Source organism: Corvus hawaiiensis, chromosome Z (assembly GCF_020740725.1).
Source record: "Corvus hawaiiensis isolate bCorHaw1 chromosome Z, bCorHaw1.pri.cur, whole genome shotgun sequence".
NCBI classification, from domain to species: domain Eukaryota; kingdom Metazoa; phylum Chordata; class Aves; order Passeriformes; family Corvidae; genus Corvus; species Corvus hawaiiensis.
Window position 1 is genome coordinate 41,010,867 of NC_063255.1, and position 26,325 is coordinate 41,037,191.

At 38.0% G+C, this 26,325-nt stretch overlaps 1 protein-coding gene across 3 annotated transcripts in view; it reads left to right on the forward strand.

The window, feature by feature from the left end:
- TLE1 (TLE family member 1, transcriptional corepressor) overlaps nucleotides 1-26,325 on the forward strand; it is a 74,834-nt gene that overhangs the window by 29,062 nt on the left and 19,447 nt on the right. For 2 of the 3 annotated variants that reach the window (XM_048290649.1, XM_048290650.1), the window contains exons 7-10: nucleotides 12,577-12,781; nucleotides 13,525-13,541; nucleotides 21,554-21,670; nucleotides 24,752-24,805. In XM_048290649.1, coding sequence (XP_048146606.1) covers nucleotides 12,577-12,781; nucleotides 13,525-13,541; nucleotides 21,554-21,670; nucleotides 24,752-24,805 — 393 coding nt within the window. The remainder of the gene's footprint in view (nucleotides 1-12,576; nucleotides 12,782-13,524; nucleotides 13,542-21,553; nucleotides 21,671-24,751; nucleotides 24,806-26,325) is intronic. The other variant, XM_048290651.1, reaches the window with a different exon arrangement.

Consider the following 26,325-nt stretch of genomic DNA (forward strand, 5'->3'; position numbering starts at 1 on the left):
AAGCTTGCTTTCCTTTTTCTTGCATAGAGAGAGGCTAGCAGAGGCAGTTAGGGTAACTTTAGGAAATAGTAAAGGCAGAACAAAGACACAGTTTTCACAGCATTTTGCTGTAACTCTTCAAGATGCGTAAGAGTTTGTTTCAATTGCAGAATTTCTGTTATCTAGCTACTGCATTCTTTTTGAACTTATTAGAGTACTTGCTGAACTACCAAGGTTGCTATCTTGTATAATAGTTAATTGCCTGCAAGTAATGCAGAGCTGCCTGAAACAGTATCTAGTACTGTTTATAATGTTGCTGGCTAACTGGCTCTGCAAATCGAATACTTAAAAGCAGCAGTAGTGAGGAAGTAAAAGCACGAATTAGCAAAAGTGCTTAAGTGCATGTTCAGAAATGATTGTTGTTTGGTGTGTCAAAGTCGTTACGGAATGTAGACAAAACATACAAGAGTCTGGTCTTGGCTTGGAACAGTAAATAAAGATTGGTGTAATGCTTTTCTTATAACTGTCATATTTTTCTTTTTTTGATGTCTCTGAAATGTTTTTATAGTTAGTAGTTGATGGGACAAAAGGGTGTTGAGTATAATTTCAAATCCTCTATTTAACTTCTGCATTTTAATTTACCAAAAAGCTTTGCTACTTAATCATTTCTGTCATGTTTGGCAAGAGTTAAATTTCTGGAGATTAAGAGAGCCTGGAAGGAAAAGAAATACTTTTTTAGATAATCATACATCAGTAATAAAACCCTCTAGAGTAATATCTGTAAGTCATTTCCAAATTGGTGCATGCTTGAACTAGTTGTTTTTGGCAGCTGTGCAGCAGGAGCATGCTTTTGAAGTGTTGTTGGATGGTGGTGGTATGCTAACAGTAGCTAAAAAGGCAAATACACAGATTTGAGGTTAGAAGGTGAGTAATAGCAGGAATTTATGGTTGCCACAGAAATGAAATGTGCTGGCAGTTTCTGCGGACCAGAAGCAGTGTGCACTGACAGCTTCATTCTAGAGACTTCAGGCTTGCATCTGAGTCTTCAGGGAAGGCAATATGTACTTGTCTAAAATTAAAGAAAAGCTTTGTTCTTCAACTGACTTAGACTGACGGTGATAGAGGAATGCAAATGGTTTCAGAAAGCCAGACTTTGTCTTGCCTGGACCAGGAGATAAGGTCATCTTCTGTGACTTTTAGACTGTGGTTCTGAATTTGTTACTTTCGTTTAGAGTCTGGGAAGTCCTTTGGTGGAGACATGTTTTCCCGAGCAAGGATCATTTTTTCTGTGGCAACTGCCTCTACGCTTCCTGTCCTGTGGCATCTGTTTGTTACAAAGGCTTGTCTGGCTCCTCCATTGGTGCAGTCTTCTTCTGTTTGCCTTCAGCTTTGCTGTTTATCCCTTATTTCTTCAGAATTTAGCCTAAGAAAAGAAAAAACCAATGTAATTTTATCTAAGTTAAATAGCAAGGCAAATAACCTAATTATTACAAGGGCCCTTAAAAGCATGGTCTTCTGATTCATTTCTATTTAATTTTGGGTTTTTCGCTATGAAGTATTTGAGACAGGAACTGTTCTTAAGCCAGTCCTGGAATATTCATTTTTAGAAGAATAACTGTATATACAAACACACCAAAGATCTATATTTTTACATAGAAGTATAAACAGTCAATATATATGTAACATATACAGAACAGTATGTAAAATATGTAGTATATGTCATGTGTAACAATGTATTAGTGATATGTTAAGATGTAAAATATTGTGTATGTACCATATAAAATGTGGTGTGTTTGTACATACATAAAAGGTTATACTAGCAAAAGGGCTTCTTTAGTTTGTGGGCTGCTTGTTGTGTTGCCATTATAGCTGCTGATACAAGCTCTGCTCATGCTTCAGTGGGTCTGCACGTGGTACAACTATGGAGTTTTAGGTTGACTTGCAGTGCGTAAAAGCACAGAGGAAGGAAGAAAACCCTCTTCTATCGGCAAAAGCCTTTATGTGAGTGCAGCTATACCAGCGGAGTGTTAATGCATCTTGGGGAGAAGATGTCACTGAACTGGAAGAATTCCATCTGCTGGTGATGCCCCACATCCTTGCTGCAGGGCTCTGTCTGCATGGGGTAGGATGATCCACAGCATAGAGAGGTTGCTAGTGCAGACCTGCTCCAGTGAAAACACAAGTTGTGCTGGCAGTGCCATATAATTATTCCCTCTATGTTAATAGGGTGTTAGAAATCCTGCCATTTAAGAATTATCGCTAAAAGTTTGTTAAATAGTTAATTGCTGATCACTTTAGTGGAAAAACAGCTGATGGGCTTATTCACTGGGTGCGGTGGCAAATCATTTGGGTGGGGTCACCCACATCTCTCATTTACTGTTTACAAAAGTGATCTGAAGTGCATTATCTCTTATCTTTCTAATTCTGGTGCCTGGGCTTGCCCTCGAAGATGCCAAAAGGAAAGGCAGTGAAACCTAGCTGTTTATGGAAAGACAGGGAGGTGCAGCAAAGATAAGAGTTGCTGCTCAGATTCATGCTAAGGGAAAGATAAGAGTCCTTTCTCCCTCGCAATGTATAGTGGTAATGTAGAAACTAATTAATGGTTGGTTAATTACCTACCCTTGAATATTAATTTTTAAATGCTTTTTGAATCATATTGGGAAGCATTAAGGACCTGTTTCTCAGTTCTGTAGGTGTAAAGGTAACTACAGTATTAAAATTTTAAAATGTGATCTTGTGATTCAGCAAAAGTACTGGCATTGGCCATGTAATTAATAGCAGCCCAAGCCTTTCTGTGTTGGAAGACCTTTTTGTTCTCTTCTCATTGAAAAAACTTAAAATTTCTCATAAAAATATAAAGTATTTTAGAATACAAGCCAAAAAATACATGTATCAGAATCAAAGAATGGATAAAGTTGGAAGGGACCGCTGGGGACATCTGGTCCAACCTCCCTGCTCAACCCAGGTCATCCCAGAGTACATGGCACAGGATTGTGTCCAGATGGTTCTTGAATATCTCCCTTGAGGGAGATTCCAAAATCTTTCTGGATGACCCATGCCAATGCTTGATCACCCACACAGTAAAGAAGTTCTTCCTCATGTTCAGGTGGAACTTCCTGTACATCAGTTTCTGCCCATTGCCTCTTGTCCTATTGCTCGGCACCACCAAGCAGAGCCTGGGTTCATCCTCTTGACACCCACCCTTCAAATACTCACAGACATTGATCAGGTCCCCTCTGTAATCTCTTCTTGAGACTGAACAGGCCCAGCTCTCTCAGTCTTTCCTCATGCCACAGATGCTCCATTTCCAAAATCACCTTAATAATTTCACTAGGTGAAGGCTTCACTAGGGCTGAGTAGAGGGACAGGATCACCTCCCCTGACCTGCTGTCAATGCTTTTCCTAATGCACCCCAGTACCCCATTGGCCTTCTTGGCCCCCAGGACACACTGCTGGCTCATGGACAGCTTGTTGTGCACCAGGACCCCCAGGTCCTTCTCCACAGAGCTGCTTCCGAGCAGATCAGACCCCAGCCTGTGCTGGTGCCTGGGGTTATTTCTCCACAGTGCAGGACCCTGCGTTTGCCTTTGTTGGATTTCAGACAGGACTCTGCCCATCTCTCCACCCTGTCAAGGCCTTTCTGAATGGCTGCACTCTGGGGTGTTGGCCACTGCTCCCAGCTTTGTGCCTTCAGCAACCTGCTGAGGAGGCACCTGTCCCTTTGTCCGAGTCACTGACGAAAAAGTTAAACAATACTTACTTTGAACCTTTGAGTACACCGTTAGTGACAGGCTTCCAACTAGGCTTCGTGTTGTTTTGAAGTAGCATCATGGATTACTTTGAGCATGTTGCTGGGTCTCCTGTATCTGATTTATTTTCTTTTCATAGTTAAAGTGACACAAGGGTGTAGTGTACTTAAAATCACTGTATCAGTGGAGCACTGAAATAAAACTTCTCTGCCTTATTTCAGTTACCTTAGAGCTGAAATTAATTTGTGAAAAAAGGACTGTTTGGGGAATGTGTGTGGCAAGCTGCCTTTATCCCAGTATAGCATCAGTTTTCTGTTTTATGAGAGGCAACTTATGCAACCCTTTACTGCTTAAAAGAAGTTATTATGCAATTGATACTTGTTAGTGTGGTTTGTGTTGTCTGAACAAGCAAGAATAGGAAATGGGAAAAAACTTTGAAGAGCTTTTTGTTCAGAAATATAACAAAATTTATTTAACTTATATCTTCTTTCTGACTTGGATATTTGCTTTCTGACATAAATTCCCTTCCCCGTAAAATTGTGGGATTTTGTTTGCTTTTTTTGTGGGAGTGGAAAATCAGTGTGAAGACCCCAGGACGCTACCCTATACATCTTAGTTAATAAAGCATGAGAAAGGAACAGGAGTTTACCCATGAGACAGTTGGGCCTTTAAATAATCATGCCACTGCCACACAACTTCTGTATGTGTGAAATATACAGCTTTGAATAGCTTTTGCCAATGTTGTCCTTTTATGGACTTAAATTTCTGTAGGACAATGACATTTCATGTGGTTTATAGATGGAAGAGACTTGCTGAAGACACTTTGTTTCTGAAGGGACATTCTCTTCCCTCGTTAGGCACTGTGGCTTGTGCACATAAGGATAGTTTTCAAACAACTTCTACAAACCCACATGCTTGGCTCATTAGCTAGACATGCTGTGGTGGGCACTTTAAAGTTTGTTTACTGTGGTATAGTGTGGCTTTCTTTCTGACAGGATTTAGAAGATGAGGAAGCAAGGAAACCAAACTGACCAAAGTAAACAGATATTTCAAAGGAATTAAGAAATTATATAGTACCAGACTCATTTTTCCAAAACTTGTTTAAATATGGAGACAACAGTATGCAGTAAGAATTGGCACAGAGTCTATTGGCGGGCCTGTCACTAGCCTACAAAGATGATTAAGGAACTGGAGCATCTCGCTTATGAGGAAAGGCTTACAGATTTGGGCCTGTTCAGCCTCGAGAAGAGATGACTGAGAGGGGTCCTCATCAATGTTTATCAGTATCTGAAGGGAGGGTGTCAAGAGGATGGATCCAGGCTCTGTTCAGTGGTGCCGAGCAATAGGACAAGAGGCAATGGGCACAAACTGATGCACAGGAGGTTCCATTTTAATATGAAGAAGAACTTCTTCACTATTGTGAGTGACTCAGCACTAGAACACATTGTCCAGAGAGGTTGTGGAGTCTCCCTCACTGGCGATATTCAAGAAATGTCTGGACACAATCCTGTGCCATGTGCTCTGGGATGACCTGGCTTGAGCAGGGAGGTTGGACCAGATGTGCCCCTGTGGTTCCTTGAAGCCTCAGGCATTCTGTGATTCTGCAGTCCAAGAATCATGGAAGTGGTAAGGTTGAAAGGGACCACTGGAGCTCATCTGATCTACTTGTCCCTGCTCAAACAAACTACCTAGATCCAGTTATGCAGGACTGTGTCCATACAGATTTTGTGTTCAAGGATGGAAACTCCAAAGCTCCCTAGGCTTTGCCTGTGCAAGGGGCTCGGTCAAAAATGAATCTCTCCTAATGTTCAGGATGAAACTCCTATGTTTCAGTGTGTACCCATTGCCTCTTGTGCAGTGATGGGTTGCAAAGATAAGGGACTGGGCTATGTCGTATGAGGAGGAGCTGAGAGACCTGGGACTATTTAGCCATCTCTAGGCATATTGTTGGATGCTCTCCATTTTGTCCATGTCTCTTGAAAGGTGAAATCCAGAACAGGACATAGCAATCCAGCTGTAGTTTCAACAGTGATAAGCAGAGAAGGATCCCCTCTCTAGACCTGCTAGTAATACTTTGTCTAATGCAGCCCAGGATGCATTCACCTGCTTTTCCACAAGGGAACATTGCTGCTGGCTCATGCACAACTTGATACAGAAGGACCTTTTCTGCAAAGCTGTTTTCTAGCTATATGGACCCCAACATTTATCAGTCTATGGGATTGTTTCTCCTGGTGTAAGATATTGCACTTGCCCTTGTTGAACTTCATGAGATTCCTGTGAGTCCATTTTTCCAGCCTTTTGAGCTCTCTTTGAATGTTAACACAGCTGTCTGGTGTATCAGCCACTCTTCTCAGTTGTGTAGTGTCAGTGAAAGAAGGCAAACTTGGACCTTAGTTTTGTAAATTGCTGCAGTGGTACTGAAGATTAGGGTTGAAATAGGTCAAAAGGAAGTGTCTTGTGGGGACTATCAATACATTTTGTGTGGTGATATTATCAAGGAAAAAGAAACATCTAGAAGCACTGAGAAGGAAACATGACAGCTGCTGCCAATGCGAAATTGGGAAATGAAGCAGTAAGCAGTGCATATTTGGTATTTCATAAGTAAATCTGTTCACCTATGATAGAAAGGTTTGTCTTGGAAGAAACCTTCAAAGATCAAGCCTAAACCCTCTGCCATGGGTAGGGACACCTTCCACTAGACCAGGCTGCTCAAAATCCTGTCCAGCCTAACTTGGAACACTTCCAGGGATGGGGCATCCAGTGTCTCACCCCCCCCAACCATAAAAAGTTTTGTCATTATGTCCAATCTAAACTCCATCTTTCAGTGTAAAACCACAACCTCTTGTTCTGTAGCTACAAGCCCTGGTAAAAAGTCTCTTTCCAGTTTTTTACAGACCCACGTTGTATATAAAGATCACAGTAAGGTGTCCCTGGAGCCTTCAGGGTGAGCAACCCCATCTTTGTCTTTTTTTCTGAGGCAAGGTGTTCCAGCCCTTTGAGATCATTTTTGTGGGCCTTCTCTGAACCTGCTCTAGCAGGTTAATGTCCTTCTTGCACTGTGAACCCCAGAGCAGGGCATGGTACCCCAGTAGGCATCTCATGATGTAGAGGGAAGAAGACGGACAGAATCAATTCCTTTGACCTGCTGGCCAAATTCTTTTGATGCAGCCCAGGACACAGTTGGCGTTCTGGGCTGCAGATGCAATGATCCAATGATTTATCTTCTAGCACCTCCCAGTCCTGAATTTTTAGCGGGGCAATTCCCAAGCCCTTTGTCCCCCAGTCTAGGAATTGCCACAGCTCAGGTGCCAGACATTGCATTTGGCCTTGTTGAACCTCATGTATTTCACATGGGCCCACTTCTCAGGCTGTCAAAGTCCATCTCGATGTGACCAATTCTCTTAAACGAATCAGTTGCACTGCAAAGCTTGGTGTCATCTGCAGACTTGCAGAGGTTGCAGTCAGTCCCATTACCTGTGTCATTGATGAAGATGTTGAGTAGTGTTAGTCGCATTTTGGACTCCTGAGGGGCACCACTAGTTATTGGTTTCCACAGAAGTGTGAAGCCATTGATTCTTTGGGTTGAGTTTCATTGACTCTTCAGATGCAGTCATCCAGCAAGTTCCTCATCCATGTAATAATCCATCCCTCAATGCCCTATTTCTTTGAGTGGCAAGAATTTTGTGGGGGACCATATCAAAGACATTCCAGAAGTCTTAAATAGATAGTATCTGTTACTCTTCCCATGTCCATGGATACAGTCACTTTTTCAGAAGAATGTGAATATAATCTTCTGAGAGATTGATTGTTGTCCTGCAATATGTCCTCCCATATAGCTGAAATACTCTTTGGAAAGTACTTACAGAAATTTAAATGCAAGTATTAATTAATGGCTTAGACCATCTAATGAGTTTCCTCCTACCAGATTTGACTGCTGGTACTGTAGGTTGTGCATGCAGGGTTTTTTTAGGATGAGGGGAAAAACTGGATGTGACAAGAGTATAGTCTTGAGTTACTTCCTTTTTTGAAAGGTTATATTTGCAATATTGGTTTTAAGAGTATTTCTAAACAGTGAGGGAAAAGGTTATTCCTTGATCAACTACCTGTATGTGCTCAGACAGTGGCTCTCTTGTATTTGTTGGCCACAGACATTTGATGCAGGTTCTCACTTCCTTATGAAATTCAAGGAAGCACATGAAAAACCGGAAGATGTCCCTTTGGAAAGGAAGTGAATATGATAATGAAACTGAACTCAGTAATACATGTTTTTCTCTCACGTCTTTCTGCCTGCTTGAGTTGAATAAAATCACATTTCTTCTGTTTTACAAAAGTTGATATGACATAGTGTCTTTTTAGGTCTCTAAATGACTTATGTATTTTCCAGATATTTTTCAGAACACCTCTATGAAGCTTGGGGGCATCTGTTGATAGTATTACTGATGCTAGTGCTGATAAGATTTTTGAATTTTTTTTCTGTGTTTAATTTCAAGTGTTTATTTAGAAGAGCACAAGAGAAGACAGTTATTGCAGTTTAGGACTAGGCATAACCTTTTTTCCACTGTTCATTTACAATCACATCTGAATTTTTAATTCAGTGCTTTTCAAGAGATACAGAAGAGTACATCAGACATCTGTTCTGTTTAAGAACAGAAGAATGCTCTGTTTCATGATAGGAATTTAAAAACAGATATTTAAGTTTAAAAAGTGTTTAATTAAAATATGGTGTTTGAGACTTCAACAGAGCTGCTTAAAGGTGAGGAGTGGGATTGTAGGAGCTTGTGCTCTATCTTTATGAGCAAGGAGCCTAAAGGAGACCTGTCACGTTTTAATTATAGGAATTCTATTTCACAAAGACATACTAACTGTCTCTGGAAGTCTTTGTCAGAGATTAAAAATATAATTCCACATTTTAAGTCCTGATTAAAGATCTCTTTATAGCTGGACTTTACCTAAAATGTGGGAGGTAAAAAGCTGTACTACCTTTAAAATTGTTAGGGAGTGCTCGCTCAGAGACACAAATGCTGTTTTTTGTATGCTGAGTTTTGGGACTTTATGGTTTGGTTATGGAGGTGCTGGGAAATAAAATCTGAGGCAATAAAACCTACATCTAAACAGTACAGTAATATGGGTTTGTAATTCCTTTTCTCCCATTGCAAATAGGAAGAACTTCTGGGTTTGCAACAAAATGGTGGGTGAACTACCAATGTTTTTAAAATCACTGCTGCAGCTAATTATCTTGGTGCAGTCACTTAAGTATGCATCATTGCACTCTTCTCTACCTTCCCACTTTCCTCTGAAAGTGGACACAGCCTTTGCTCTGCAAGTAAAGATAATAATTGGTACTAAAACGAACCTGTTACTCATCCTTTTTTGAGCACATTTCTTGTGGCAGATGTCTAGTTTTTAATTAACTGCTAATGAACATGCCTAGTAGACCATGATACTGCTGCCAACCTACTCCATTTTATATCTCACTGCTGCTAAGCTCTTAAAAGGTTACAGAGCAGGCATTAGTGTCTTTGAAGTGATGGGAAAGTGATCATATGCATAACATAATTGTTTGTAGGATCTACTATGGCAAATGTTTAGTTAATAAATGCATCTGGTAAACATTGCTGTTATCCCTCTCCCTGGTCTTTCATTTCTTACTTTGTGTGCAGCACATATTCTTTTTATCCCTTCTACAAAGATAATACAATGTGCTTTTAAAAATCAAAGTTTTTTAAATAAAAAGAATATGAACTTCTGGAAAGGATCATCTTTGTGGGTGATTCCTCATCTCTTAGGGAGAACTTTAAACCTATTATGAATAAATCTTATATAAGCAATAAATAAGTATGCTGAAGTACTAAACAGCAGTGAACTTCAGATAATAAACATGAAATCATGGTATGACTTGGGTGGCTTAAAAGATCATGATCAGGATTTCAGTCTTAAGTCAGTTTCATATAGTGCCATTGTCCCGGTTTGAGACAAATTTATGGATCTTTGTGTACCATGCCCCTTAGTAGCCATTTGCAAATCTACAGAGAAGTGCAGAGCAGCTTTGCAATGCACTTTCAGCTCTCATAGCACACCTTGCCCATTTCTCCCCACTATCCGTGTGCAATACCACCAGAGAACACAGGACACAACCCTCCCACTCTCAGCTTCAGAACCTTTTATAGAGCATTAATCTATTCCTCCTTTCTCAGACTTTCAAAATGCATGGTGTGTAGGCTACAACCAGAGCCAGGGAAATGGTAGGTAACGTGCTCTTAACATTTCTTAAAACGTTAACCTATGCTTCCTGAAATCAAATAGATTAACTTGTTTGCTAATTAAACCAAGCAGAAGAGAGATGAATAAGGGTTACCTTCATACACTTGCTGAAGAGTAGAGACAAGAATGGGAACAGTTTAACTCCTGTTCCTTGTTTTGACCTTCCCATGGTCACACTGCAAAAGAAGCTAATTTGAGCTTACTGTTGGAGAAGGGAGGAGGCTTTTCTCTGTGAAACTGCTTTGGAAGGAGTAAATCACTTTTTTTCCAAACTGGTTTGGAAGGAGTAAATGCACTTAGGCAGTTGCACACCAGAACTAGGTAATGCAGGGTGATAGTGCAGCTGGGGACAAGTAAGACCAATGCCAACAATGCTGCACAGCACTGCTGATTCATGCTGTCTCAGAGCTAGGGTGCAGATGACTGACCTGGCTGAAGCGGTCAATGAGGAAGGAGGTGGCTAAATTACCATCTCTGAGAGAGGCTGCCAAAATATCAGGTTATCCCCTGTTTTGAGGAAATGTGCTAGAAACTACTAAGTATTGTTAAAGTCTGGGAGAAGAGGGATGTCTTCTTGTTCTTTAGAGACTGGATCCAAAAAAACAAACCAAACCCCTGCAATCCTGTCAGAATTTACAGTGCTTCTTACTGATTGTTCCTCAGTTAAGTGAAGCTTCACTAGCAATAACTGATTGATATTTTAGAAAGTGGTCTATTGTGTTAATTACTTAAAATAAAAATGATTCTTAATGCTTCCTTCAAAGTGTTACCTTTTGTGTTGTTGTAAACACATTGAATGAGAAGACTAAGAAGTACCTCACTTCTACCTTGCTTTCTAAACATACTAAAGAGGGTGGTGATCAGATGTATGTATTGAAGTTTAGACTAGCAAGGCTGTTTATGCGGCATTTGAAAATAAATTCCTGATACATGGTGTGAGAGATTTGGTAAATGTGTGGCTTTAAAAAATTGACTAAATGGATTGTGGTAAATTTAAAGATTTTCCTGTATATCAAAGTAAGTAAATGCTGCATGAGAGTTGGGACAGCAGGAAAGTGAAAAATTATCAAGTCCAGTCTAGAGTTCTTGAATGTCAGCCCCTGTGTCTGCATAATTTTATAAACAGCTCAAGGCATGTCTTGGGATCGGGTTAGGAGAAGTAAAAGTGTAGGAGTGCAGTAGTTATATATATAAATAGTAATAAATAAATTCATTTATATGCCAGTAGATGTTATACAGGTATTGCTGACAGTTTGTCTTGAAAAGTCTTCACACCTGTGGAAACACATAAAATATTTCTGCATTATTTTGAGTTGAGGCTCTTTTTGGAATAATGGGTGAAATATTGTAAGCTGCAGTCTAGGTATTATTTCAGTAGCTGCCAGCAGTACTGTAACAATTTTACTTGCTCTTACAGGACTACTAACATTCACCTGGTCAAACTTGAGTTCATCCTGTTCAGACATGTGTTTATCTGTCTCCTTTTCGATCCCATGAATTGGATCGTACTGTAGCTGTATCTGCCTTGAGCAGAGGGATAGTGGAGAGTGGCCAAGGTGGAGAGGATTGTTCTGTCTTCTATTCATATGCCCAGACACAAGGAAGCAGGAGAGAGCAGAAGAAAATCTGTTAAACTTGAGCAGATTATGGGAGCTATGACTAAGCTAAAGATGGTTTTGAAGCTTCATTTTGTAAAAAAAAAAACCTGTGCTGAGCATTTTGAACAAATTAAATGGATAGCTGAACTTGGTAAACATTAATAAAACCATGAAAGTTTTAACTAGAAAATATCTTAAAATTTAAACTATGGGGAAGACATTCTATTGTAAAAACTCTGTTTCTAAAATTGTTTACAGGTTATTTTAGCACATTGGTTACAGGGTTGTATGTCTATGATTTTGATCTTGCAAGCTCCTTTTAAAACAGGGGGAGGTATTCATTAATAGAGAATTCCATGCTATCTGGAATACCTGGATTTTAAGCTCAAAGCTGGTTCCTAAACAGGGTGTTACATCATTAATAATTCCCCCTCTTTCCCCTAAAAACCTTAGCTAGAGTAAAATGCAAATTAAACTTTACTAAATATGAAATTCAGCATATCTTTTACATTTTTTAATATTCAGAATAGAAATGTACTTGTTTCCAAACTGGGGGAAGAGAGGGATGTGAGTTTAAATCAATCTTGCCACTGAAACTTTTTTTTCCCAGAGCAGTGATAAGCTTTTCTATAGAAAGAAAAAGGTGTTTGAGTCTTCTGCTGCTGTTCTTTGTTGCCAGAGATGCTGTGGTAGGCAGTAACTGCCCAAAACAACCTATACTTGTTGAACTTATTAGTCAGGCTGCAAAATAAGTATCCAGCTAGCCTTTTTTGGGTAATGGGACGTGAGCAGAGTTGTCCACAGACAGCATGATATAACGCAGTATATATAGCGTGGTGGGTTAAAGGGGAGAGGCTAGATGAAGAAGAAACAAATAAATATCAAAATCCACTATTGATTCTCAATAATTAACCAAACTTCTACCTTATCCTTCCCAAACTGTGTGCTATACGTTTTTCTTCTGGGGATGATGATACCACTGGGAGCAGCAGCAGCAGTTGCAGGCTCAGCATCTCTCCCATGGCCATGGACCTCCAGTGCCTCTAACGCCGCATCCGTCAGGACTTCAGCCTCCAGGAATCCCTCCACTTGGAAGCAGTGCTGGCCTTCTTGCCCTCTCTAGTGCTTTGGGTGGGCAGTCTCACTTGGCAATAAAAGATGACAAGAAACATCATGATGCAGACCACCACAGAGGTGAGAGGCATGGCAGGCCTGATTAGGACATTATCAAATTTGTGCATTGCTGCAAATTGTGTGCATCTCTAAAGAATTCAAATTATATAGAATGAGAAAAAACTGTTGGCAAACTAAAATGTCTGCATATATACCACTGAAGCAAAATTCAGCTTGGAATTTTTTTATATTTTTAAAGGGGATCACTAGGTGTCACCTGCTCTGTACTTTGCAGGGCCTTTTGACATCCTGGTAAATGCTTAGTTGTAATAGCAGTAGCCTGCACCATATTGTGGAAAATTGTTAAACTGCATAATGGTGATTTATTTCAAAGAAAGTAATGTTGTTGAATGGGTTGGGGGGAAGGTAGGGGAAATAAGAAGTTAAATTTTGAAGTGAATGCGTTCAAAAAAAGATTTAGATAATTGCATCTGTTACTTTAGTTTCATAAGCTTAAATTCTAGTACTCAGTTAAATATTGGGCAAAATTGCACTTGACTAATTTTTGAAAAGAAAATAATTTATTCTGTCATGAAATAAAACTAGGCTTTGTGTATGGTTAAACTGTAAATCATGTTTACAAAATACTGTAATTTTCAGGAAATCACTGTATTAGGAATGTGCAATGAGTTATATAAATAAAAGCCATTTTAAAACTGTTTGTGGCTTGTGTTCTAATTTTTTTTCCCCCCTTTTTTATTTCTGTTCTTGCCTCTGTGTCCGAATGGGCATGTCTGTCCATTTCTTGGTTACTGCGGGAGCAGACAGAGAGCCAGGCACAGTAAGTACCAACATTCCTGCTAACGTTTCCATTTCCAATAATGCAATAATCATATGTTGTGCTGTTTGTTTGTTTTGTCTTCTTTTTAGTCATTTTTATGATAAAAGGTGTATGTGTTTTCTGTTAATGTATGTCTTGGTTTATGCAGAACACCAGATCATTTGTTTGATGGACTGTGTGAAAGAGTTTTGTTTCTGAGCAGAATGCTTTTAGGCAAACTTGAGCTTGAGTTTGCTTATTGGTGGCAGAAAGAGGGCATGAAGCTGCAAATCAAAAAGTTCACTGGAAATACATAATTTTTAGTCCAGAGTAAAGATGTTTAGTCTCTAGGATTTTGAAGACTTAGAGTTGGAGAACAGGTGAGAAATTTAAATATGATAATTTTAAATGTGTCATGATGGTGTTTGGCCCTAGGAGGTTTTTTTAACTGCATCTGTTTAAGCGATACTAATGTCATTACTGCTTAATTTGTGCTTCAGGTGTAACTTCTACAGCGATACTTTTTTCCCTGTAGACATAAGATGTAATAGAATTGGTCTTATCTGAAAAGCCCTCTAAAGAACTACTTTGTTACAGCTTTTCATACTGTTTTGTTTTGAGTGATATTGCTGTATTAATCTGTTAGAGATGGTCATGTGCAATTTAATGTCAATTCAAGTAACAAAGCTAATTCTCTTTGTTTATGTCATAGGTGAATTTGGGCTCTATTTTACTCCTTTTCTCAATTAGAAAAGACAAGAACTAGGAAAAGTTATTTGACAGCTTTACAGCACTAAACTTCTGATTTTTATTGCTGCTTATTTAAGATATATATACAAGACTTGCTTGACATTTATTTACTGGAAACTATCTGCATATCTTTTGCAGCAGTCTTTTAGTGTTAGATTGCTAAGCAAAAAGCATTCATTTCAGCTTGCTTAATGTTATTAATGACAGTGTAACTGCAGAAATAATTTTAAGCTGGGTTTTTATGAAGTCTCTGACTTGCCAAGGACTTTTTCCTCTGTGTGGGACATACTTCTTTGAGTGCTGCTAGTTGACTGCAGGAATCTCAATAACTTTCCTTAAGGGCTAAGGAAGGAAGTCTGCAGAGTGTGTCTGTGTGCACACATACATGCACATGTGGTAGTGATGGCTCTGTGTTTTGATTTGGTTATGTTTCCTGTCCTTGCCCTGGTCCCAGCTTCCCCTGCCCATCATGCAATTTGGTCAAGGGTCTGGGTTTAAAATCAGATGCTTAGCATTGTGAAATTTGGACTCTGAATTCATTCATCTTGTAGCTGAGAATAGTCCTTGCCTATGGAAGGAGAACTGTCAAAAATTAAGCCTGGCTTTTGTGTTGTGGGAGAGTTGCTGATCAGTTGCTTAGTTTACTGTAGATGTAAATTTTACTTAAACTATAAAGTTGTTGCTGTAGTTGCTTCTGTCTCCATATGTCTAACCGATGATTGCTTGGTTATTACCTGAGGCAGACTGGTTTATGCTGGGTTTGTCACTAATTAGCTTTTAAATAATCTGAGGCTTTATATCATAAAGGAATTTTGCCATGTGGATATATTGAGTTCTGGATACTACACTATGGTCATTCTAGTTTCTTTTTGGTCTCAGTGTAGGATAATACTTCATAGCTGACTTTAATAGCTGAATACAGGTGAACTTGAACTTAAAATTGTTTAAATACAGCGTTACATCAAAATCTTGACTTAACAGTAAGTTATATCTTCAAACAAAGAATCATAATTTAAGAGATAGTTAAGTTCAACTCTGTGGCTAAAATGATCAGCTGGTAATTATGGGCTGTTCAGACTTCTCTAATTCTCTTGTATTTTTTATGGAATTTTTAAAATATAAAATATATTTTTAAGGATAATATGAAATGGATCTCAACTACACAAGGCATAGCAGCAGGTCTGTTTGGTTATTATGTGTGGTTGAAATCATTTTATGACATCTGGGTCATCAAGGTAAAATCAATTTGATTTTCAGAGTAGCATTTTAAAAGTAATGGTGCTGCCAAAAAAATACTGTGCAGTTCTACAGTATGATTTCCATCAAATATGTCTAGCATGACCTTTGAGCACTATCAGTAGAAGCTAACAGCTTAAAATGTGGAAGTTTGAAAAATTAAAATTTATTGCTTGTCTATGGGGTTTTAAATTGAGTTTCTGGGACATAACTTTGGGTTAAAGCATATTGTGACAGACTGGAGCGTATTCATTTTTAAATTAGATTTGGTTTATTTTTTTAAAGTCTCCTTAGATAAATAAGCAGTCACAAGCTTTTATGTATTGTATGTTTTGAAATACAACAAAAGTAGTGAAATTCTTGTATTTATAAGTTAATATAAAGACATGGTTTCATTATTTTTTTATTTTGACCAGTTTAACTACTTTTGTTATATCTAAATAGCAACGGCTGCATTTTTCTTTTATATATTAGCTTAAGTTCCAGAAGGCAAAATGAAAAAATGTTTTTTGGTAAATGCGTGTTTGTGTAATATATAACATTTAAGTTATTAATAATAGTATACTTCCTACATGAATGCTAAAATTATTTTGTCAAATTTAAATTGTGTGACTACATGAATAATGGCTGGTGGGTTTTGGCTGATGTATCTCTAACTGTCCCAAACTGCGTCATGTTATTGTGCAAATGCAGGTATCCCTTCTAATGTGGCAAATTCTGTCTGCAGGTAGCGAAGCCAGGCAAAGGAAGCAAGTTTTGCAACTGAAACTGAAAGCTTTGAGAGACAGCAATACAAAAGAACTTTGATGTCCACACTTTTTTCTTTGGGAAATATCCGGGCAACCTTTTTTAAACTCGTTATAGGTGTTCATTTATCACTTGTTTTCCCACTATTCTAGTATCCTGTTTGGACAGCACAGAAATGCAAATGTTTTGATGCACTCTGTTGTAACAGTAGTAATTTGTAGACAGTGAAATCTTACTTCACTGTGTTCTTAGGATTTACATTAGCTGATGTTTGTCTTTTGTCCTCATGAAAAACACTGAGCTTATTTTCTAAGACCTAGAAAGCATTCATAAATTTTCCCAGACATTTTTTTGCCTTCATTGTTAAGCCTAAATGTTGCTATTGTTTTGTAAAGAAAATGCTCTTTTCCTACAGTAGAAAAATATTCTGTGCCCTGAGCTCTCTATCCTATTCTTCACCTCCCAGTCTTGGAGAAATGGGGCATGAACAATTGAGTGCTACTTTTTGAGTGATATTATGTGCAAGCTGTTTTTGTGTTGTGTTTTAAGTCTTTTAAAGGGGGGAGAAAAATCATAAAAGTTGTTATATGGAAGTATAGTGTACTGATAAGCATAGCACAAGTATGTTTCTTGGACTTTGTGAAGAAAGAATGGCTTCAGACTACGAATTATCTTCAGCAGAGGTTGCTCATGTAAGAGCTGTGTGTTGCTGTGTTGCAGTTTAGTTTGTAGGTGACAGAAGGCAGCATGACAGTAGAAGATAGAAGGTTGATAACAAAGGACAAGAGGATTGAGGTGGTCTGGTATAAATTTTTAGGGATACCTTGATTTTGACAAACATTAGCTAGAAAATACTGAAATCAACAGAAGTCCTAGTCCTTGTTAATGTCTTCTGATTGTAAAATCAATATAACTTGAAATGGTGGGTGAAAAGAAGGTGAAGTCAAGTAGCTTTCCATCACAAGTAATTTGACATGAAACCTACTGACTTTTTAAGTCAGCTTTTGGGTTGTAGACATGCGTGTTTGCAATAAGCGTATTGAACAAATTGAAGTTAATGATTCTGAAGCAGAATAGGTTTGAGCCCAGTCTTCTTTTGCCTTTCTGGGGGATTTTGAAGTACATCTTCCATTTCCTGTATTCCTGTCAGTGACTCCTGACAATGAGTAACTGATGGTTTTGGTGTAGTTGTTAGACTTGATGCTGTTTTGCCTACTCAGCAAGGAATTGCACCTGTTTCTATCTGCAGGTAGCACTTGTGTGTGGTGCAGTGGCAGGGCAGAGGTCCCATGCGTGGTGAAGAAAAATAAACACAGAGGCTCTACTGAGCACTGCAGGCAAGGCCAAGTTGTTAGCTGTGGTAACTGGCTGTGATGGCTGGTGGCTGTCCTTGGCACGGATGTATGGAGAGTCAGGGAATCACCAAGCACAGAGCAAGCCTATGTGTGTACACATCTTTGGGGGAGAGGGGAGTGAGAGACCTTAGGAGCCCAGCACTAGAGAAGATCTTAATTGGGACCAGGTGTAGTTGAACCATGTGCACAGATGTAATGTAAATACTGTTATTTAATTGCTGTAATGATCAGCATAAAGTCAATTGTCAGTTCTGTATGTACTATTCTATATGAATTGTCTGTGCTGTATTACAAGTGGGATAATGGGGTAAATGAGATATTGGGTGCTCTCAGCCTGTACTGCTGGTGCACATACTTGAGGTTTGGAAGTGGTTCCTGTGTGGAACAGTATGGCAGTCAAAGAGGTGCATTTGAATAATGTGCATTATATTCCTAGTAGGGAACCTGCCTTCTTTCTGTGCATCATGACTGGGTTTTTGCTTCACATTTGCCTTCTGGTGGTTTCAGTATTTAACTTTTTCTGGAAGCAGAGTTGCTTTAGGATCACAAGTTGCCTGTTATATAGCATTTATGCCGTCTGGTAATTCTGACAGGAAGTAGTGCTACATTAACGTTTTTATTTTCTTTTGGGACTTATTTGAAGAAAAGGGCTTCATGTGTATAAAACAAATGATCAAAAGAAAAGGAAAACACAAAAAACTGATTTTGACAACTTGCTCTGATCTGAGCTTCATGATTTGCAAACGTTGCGTTGGTTAATCCTTAACAGACTGAACTCTAAGTATGAAAGCGAGGAATATCCTCAGTTATGTATCTAATCTGTTGAAATTAAGACAAAATAAAAATTGATGCCATGAAGTTTCTCTTTAGGGATATCAACTATGCATCTATATATCTTTTTGCCCTTTTTGTATAAGTGAGTTATTACTGAAGATCAATCCCAACTGAAAATTTCTGTAGAGTTATTAAAAAAATATTATAGCCAAAATAAAAATTCTTGTCCTACTTCTGAAAATAAGTCAGTTGTTAGTAGACCTTGTTAGAAGAACTAAACAGATTACTCTTCTAAAGAGAAGATAAGGAGACTCTGATATTGTGAAACTGTTGCTGCTGTCTTCTGGCTGATCCTGTTTGATAGCGGACATGTAGCAAATATAAACGCCACCAGACCTGAAATGAGGAAAGGTGGCTTTTGGTATACTGCCCTCACTCTTCCCTGAACCTTAACATTACAGGGGTGAGAGATATCAATAGCTCAATGATCATCTCTTTACCAGTTCTTGTTTGTATTTTCATTTACTTAATTTGTTCTTCAGTATTCTGGATTTACCATTTGCACTACTTTAAAAGATTCATAATTTCACATTGTTGAATGAATTCTTACATTTTTGGTAGTTTGAATTATGGTAGTAGCTTACAGCAAGGTATTCTTTCTTTACCTGATTTTAGTCACAGTTGTTAGAACTTTCTTGAACTTCTGTGGGAAACAAAACAGGAACTTTTTAATTTTCGAGTTTACTGATAGATTTTGCCATAAAAAGAGCACAATCTTATTTGCAATTTCTCGTGTAGCTATTGGGAAATGAGCTGCTCTACAACAACTTCTAGTGTGGATACTCTGATCACAAAGAACAGTGGTTTAAATTAATGTGGTAAGTTATAGAAAGGTGGTGTAAATAGGACCAGAGGTGATATGTTTTGCAGAATAGGCTTGTGATATAATTACATGTTTGTGTGAGAAACCATCAGTCTTTTGAAGAAAAAACCAAATCTAATAATCTTTGTTTGGCATTTAGGACACAGTGGGAGCTGGGATTTCCTGCATATGTTTCACAGTTTTGAAATTCTACAAGACAAGCAGTATAAAATATTGTCAACATTGTCTAGGTAGACTAAATTTAAAAAGAAAAAAAAAAATCAGATATTGTAGTTACACCTACGCGTTGCCAAAAATTTGCAAGCTGTAACTCTAAATAGTAGGTTTGCTAAATTTTTTCCAGTTGTTGCCCCTTTGCCACCTTTCTGCTATTCACACTTTTTTTTTAGAAAATTAAACAAAGGAACTGACTTTATTCTCTTTCCTGCATTTGCTTTATGGTTTTATTCTAAATTCTTCAGTAGTAAAAGAGATATTTTTAATTGTTTTTATTAAGGAAAGTATCTCTTAACTAAATGGCTTTCCTCCAGAAGAGGAAGACATCTCTGGTCAAGTTTGAATTGCCACCTTGCTTCTTAGTGTTTCTACTGCTTCTTAAGATGTTTCTACTGCCACAAACATGATGGATTCAGTATTAAAATGTTTAAAATTAGTTTTAAGGGTTTTCAGACTAGTGAATACCTGAATTTGTGTGCATCTGGGAGGAGATAAGGGGTTAAATTCCGACTGTATTTGTCAAGGCAATTAGTTCAATGATCCAACAAGCCCACCTTTTAGTACAAAACATTTTGGTAAAGACATTATTTTGAGCTTCTTTATACTGAATTTCAATAGACCCTCCTATATGCTTTATGTAAGCCCTTTGGCATTTGTTTAGCTTGAATAGTCATGAATAAAAGAGCTTAGAGTTGGCTTTAAAGTGCAGCTTCTGAATTAGGAAAAAGAGGATTCAGATTGCCTTATGTACCCTGTTTCCTTGTCCTCCTCCTTGGGGCTAAACATTTGTGTCTGAGCAAAACTATCTTGATGTGTTCAGGTTTTAAAGGGGAAGCTATTCAGTGCACAGTTCACTGGTTATTAGTATATGTTTATGATATATTACAAGTAAATATCTCTGTCTCTTGGGTAGATCTAAATATGTTCTTTGAGGGCTTACACTGAAGTACATGTTGGTATTAGACTTTTCTCTTGAGAGAGATATATGTATGGATGCAAACGCATGTTTACTTATATATTTATGTGAGCCTGTATTTATTTATCTAAGCATGTACTTGGCTTTTAGGATCTAGGCTTACCAGGTCTTTGTGAAAGGAGATTTTTTTCTCAACTCATTCAGTATTGTTCACAGCATTAACACATCAGTGAACAAATTGCCCTCTTGCATATGCTAATCCTGCACTTAAAAGAACTCATTGTAACACATTTTAATGCTTTAGCTGGAACTGAGATGGAGATGGGAATCAGGAATCACAGGCATGTCAAATTGTCATGTGACTGAAAAATGTCTAAAATGCTCTTTGGGTCAACAGTTTGTACTTAGCATAACTTTGCTTGAATGAAAGCAGTCCATGTAGTTTGAGGAAAAGATTAGTCTCTGCTTTTGTCTTTTGTGTGTGTGTGTTGGCCTCAGTTTTTCAGATCAAGTCTGATTAAACAAGACTTTAGCCTTAATTTCACACTAGTAGTGAATGTTATGCTGGAAGTAAAAATATTTGATCTTTGTTTGCAATACATTTGTTGAAGGAATCCAATTGGAGTTTACTCCAGCTAACAATTGATTACTGCATAACTGTATTCAGCAAATACTTGTTATTTTAAGCATTAAAGGCAAGCTGTTATTTATTGTCCATACCTGCAGGTGTAGACATAGCAAAGCTTCATCTATTTCTGATATTCTAGAAGTGACTTATCAATCAGATTATATGTAGTAAATCTCTTTTATTAGATGGGATCTGAGTATTTAAAAAAATAATAAAATCGTTGTTACTTGCTCATGAATAAACAGCAAGCCTGTCTCTCCTAAACAATAAATTCACTTGAATTAATTAGTTAAATAGATGGTGACTGACAAGTGAACTAAACTTTTTATAAGTTGAACAATGAAAAGCCAAGCTCCTTAGAATGCGTGAAGCTGTACATGTTTGCCTGGAGGACTTTGTTTTGAATTAAATTGAAGACTAAGCAGGTATCACATTTCTAAAGCATCTATCACATCAGTTTGAGTTTGTAAGAATATATGAGCAATCCTAAAACGGATTTTTGATTGACCTTGTTTTTTGTCTTTACAGAGTAATTCTCTGTTGGTCCCGGACAGTCTACGAAGCACAGATAAACGCAGGAATGGCCCTGAATATGCCAATGACATCAAAAAGAGAAAGGTGGATGATAAGGATTCCAGCCACTATGTAAGCAAATCTGTGTCAAAGAAATGATTAATTTATTTGCACATGCTGTGCTTGTGTGAGGAGTAAAAGAGCTGTGAAGAACAAGGCAACTTTCTTATGGCTGAAGTAGTACATGAATATATGTGCCAGAGGGACACAAGATTTAAGTTGTGGGAAGAGTAGTGACTCAGTAGTTTGGGATGTTGTTAAGTCATAGGCCTCAACAGACATAATTGTTTGGGATTCACATATGCCCTGGAGCGTTTCTCAGAGTTTGTGACATTCTTTCTGGACTGCTCTAAACTCAGGTTTGTTTGAAATGGAAGATTTTGTTATTGAGAGGGGTTTGGTAAATTTTATTGATAACTAGCTCTTACCATGCTGAGTTATAATTGCAAATTGCACATGTTATCAGGCTGTACCAACTAACTGAAGTTTGCTTTTGGCTGAAACAGCAATTTCAGCAGAAAGCAAATTGAAATATTGAAAGTTCACAGTTTTGTGTTCTGCATTTTTGACTTGCTTGCTTGTTGCTTGGTTTCAAAGAGACACTTCAGTACAACAATGTATGTGAACCTCAGAAGGTTCACACAGGCTTTCAACTTCAAGTCTAAATGCTCAGACAAATCACAGGATGGTACTTGAACAGGCCTAAGGGACTAGGACTGGTGTGAGAGAGTACTGAAAAGCAAAATTTAAATCTAGGAGAACATACTGTACTTTGACATAGCAATAATGTGGCAAATTGTCTGGTTTATGTGATTTAGATCACTAATTAATTCTTGGTTACTGAAACACAAGAGAAAATTAGGTACCATTTTATTTTCTCAATATTTAGTAGGGTAATTTTAATTTCTCTCCACTTGGATAATGTCTTTGAGAAGCTATTGGATGTGTTAGTGCTGTTAATGGTTTTACAAGCTGTATTTCCACCACTTTCTAATAACAATATTTTGATTACAGAAGGGTTTGGCAAACTTCCCCATGTCAATCCCTCAAATTTAAGGGTGTGATATTTTATTGGCATTTTTAATTTTAAATATTTGAAGATTAAGCATTCTCAAGCTACGCTTGATATAAAAAGGAAGAAGAAGCTTAACTTGCTTGTTTTTCCTGTGTTTCTACTGTAAAGAAATGTAAAGGATGTTATTGCACAGTAGAAGCACTTTGTGTTAATCCACATTTTAAATATGTTTCTGCCCACTGTTTGTTTGAAATGGACTTTACAGCTAAAGGCAGCATCAAAATAAAAAATTGAGTAAAGCAAGGATATTTGAAAGTTCCAGATTTATTCTAGTTTTGAATACGGTTTTTTGTTTGTTTTTTTTTTTTGAAGGTCCACCAATTATGCAAATACAGAGCTGCTGGTTTTGAGCTCATTTTAGATGAGGCCCTTGTAGGGACAAAGAAATACTGCTTTTGTCAAAAGGGGCATAAATGAGTTATAGGACCTGTAGCTTTCGGAAAAAGAATGCAAAATGAATTTTTTCCCCCTTTTTAACTTTGGACTAATTTTCATATTAGTACCTATGTAGTTTCAGTGTGTGGCTTTATTAGTGAGGAGAATCTTCTGGTATTAGTAGAAGTTACAGGAGATGCCTTTGATAATCCCAGTAAATTTCTATTTATTAAAATGACAAAGTCAGCGGAGTTCACTTAAGCATTGCTTTGCAGCTAATTTTGCCTCCTCCAGAGTGGTGTCTCTGGCAAACAAGTGTCCCATCTACTGTTCTCCCACATTCTCTTACCTGTTCGAGCACTCAGGGTGCTTCATGCTTCTCAAGAGGTGGCAGATAACAGGAGCTAAAGCTTTCATGTCCTTCTTTTGCACCTGTTGGGTGGATAGCGTCCTGAGTAGCAAATAGAGTGACCACTCTTTGTCCAGTGGCACTCTTGGATCCCTAATATCTTTGTGTATTTCTTGGAGCAAGATTCAGCTGTTAACAGAAGGGAAGGGTTGGAACTACCTGTTGGTTTGGGGTGGTTTTTTTCAGTTGGATTTTTTGGGGTGGTTGGTTGGTTGATTTGTTGGTTGGTTGGTTTGGGGTTTTTTGTTTGGTTGGTTTTGGGTGGTTTGGTTTTGCTTTGTTTTTTTAAAGCATTATGGCCTTAAGTGAGAGAAAGGATCTGGTGTTACGTGTGAAAGCTCAGACACTTTGAAAGGAAGAGATGGGAGACAGTTGAGTAATCTTGTATGTCTGGTTTGTTTGCATAGAAACTTTTTAACTAAAAGTACTTTTATTGGAAATATCAGACTTGTTCCCACAGAAATTTAAAGTTTTTAAATTAATTTAATTTCTTTGTTTGGTTTTGAGTCAAGACTCACCTTCTGATTTGACCACTGTGAAAATCACTAGATCTCTGCATATCAGAACGTGTCTACTGGAGAATCCTGGCCTCTCTTAGAGACAGGGACCAGGAGGCACTACAGTAACAGCAATAGTTAGTAAAACAGCTCAGCTGCACATAGATATAAGGGAAACAGTTGAACTGCAGCTTGACAAGCTGCAGTAGAACATTTCTGTTCAGGAATGCCCAAGTATTTTGGTTTTCTTGGGCAGAAATGTTGAAATGCCTTGGCATTTTTGAAGTTTTTTCTTCCCCAGAACTTTTTATTTCAAAACTTGCCTTTCTTGAAAAGGGGAAAAATGGTACTATCAATTTGAGGAAGACAATTCATCAAATATGTCAAAAAGCTCCATTTTCCTGAGACCTGTTTTTTGGTGTTTTTCCAGGTATGCACAAGTACTACTTTCTCCAAATTAACACAAGATTAGTGTATGAACAGAGTACCTTTCTCTTTTAGGAGTAGTGATTACACTGTTTATGTGGTGGTAATAAGGAGGGGTTTTGGACCATCTTGCACTGATGGTGAGATTGCCATCTTTCAACTAGTTCTACCATACTTGGGTTTTACTATTGTAGCAGAAATAAGGTGTTGTGTTTGTTTTAATTGTTCTCCCTATTGCTAATAACTTAATGAAAGGCTGTTTGTTTTTTGTTTAGGAAAAACAACAAATGTCTGAGTAGATGCGTAGTCTTTCTCTCTGGGCTCTTATTGCACTAATTGAAATGAACACTATATTTATTTATTTTTAATAGGACAGTGATGGGGACAAGAGTGACGATAACTTGGTTGTAGATGTATCCAATGAGGTAACTTTTTTCATTTTTGTAGTCTTGACGTTTGCCCAAAGGTTAAAGCTAGAAGAAAAATAATCCTCTGTGTGGATATGTTAAAATATTCACAACTTCTCCTTTTTATTAGTACTGCAGTTACTGTGTCTTCCTCTGAGCTTTATCTGGTTACCTTCTCGGTTTTTCCTTCTGCTGCTTTGTCCAGGTCTGTTCCCTCTGCAGTTAACATTCTGACACTTCACAGCTGCTCTATAGGGTAGAGGGTTGTGCTGAAGAGCATGTGGAAGGCTGAGGTTTTCAAACTACTGTCTTTGAATGGAAAGGGAAGACATTATCTAATGTTGTATTTAGTAGTAGGGTTGTTATTAAAAACGTTGCCTTAAAAATTGCTTGTATTTTAATGTCCTTGGTTAAAGACATTTTCCAGAAATGCTGTTTTTTTAGAATGAAGTTAGTTCAGAAGATTTTTTCAGAGATTGTAGACACTTTTTTTCTCCAGGGCTGAGATTTGGCAATGGCATCAAGGTGAAGGGATGGGTGTTCCCTTTTCTTCATCTTTTATTTCATACAACACACAGATTTAGGAAGCCTGAATATGGTAGTGAGGTTCTTCAGCTCTCTGCAAATCACAGGGAGAGAAGCTGATAGAGAAGTGTCCTCAGTAGCTCCAGGGGCCCAAACAATGTCAGCCAAATAGAAAAATGGGTGTCCAACTAGTGATTTTAATAATCCTTTCAGAAGGTTGGCTTACAATGAAACTGCTTAATAATCAGTCAGACTTATTGCCCTTTTGTGAGGTGTGATTTCTCCCTGGTGCTATTCTTATGAGCCAAAGGAGCATGGAGAACCTGCAGAGCTCTGATAGCATTGTAACTCATGGGGCTGGCTATTTCAAGTTAAAGTAAATGCAGAAAATGCCTCTGGAACAGAGAAAAATAATCACCTGAGAGGCGGTTTCAGTTTTCCTGTAGATTTAAGTGGCAAGGCAATTACAGATGGTGTTGAGCAAAAATGTGACAGCTATTATGGCATATAAAGATCCCTGTCTGGGCCATTCACCTAAGAGTTGGACTCGATGATCCTTGTGGGGCTCTTCCAACTCAAAATACTCTGTGAAATCTGTGAAGGCATGTGTCTGTCTCTTCTTCTGAAGTAGAGATGAGCAAGGTGTTTATCAACTAAAAGAGGTTATTGAAATGTTTATTGCGACTAGCGGGAACATGGAGAGTGTACATGATAATAAGAGTGTCAAGTTACTGCAGTTTCTGTTGGTCTTCCTTACTCTTACCACGTTTTAAGCACTTGCTTTAGTTTGTACTTAGGTATGCTTTGCAAGCTCTGTGCTTGGAAACGATTTATGATTACATGTAGTGTAAAATAAAAACAGATTGCTAACTATGTGACTTTACTTCTCTAGACTGATGAAAGGATTTCAGCTTTTTTTCTATAAAGATGACAAAATGTCTCATCATTTGCACTTACTGCTTAAATTCCTCTAGTTTGTTTTTTTTTCTCCCATAGACTCCTTAGTGGTGTTT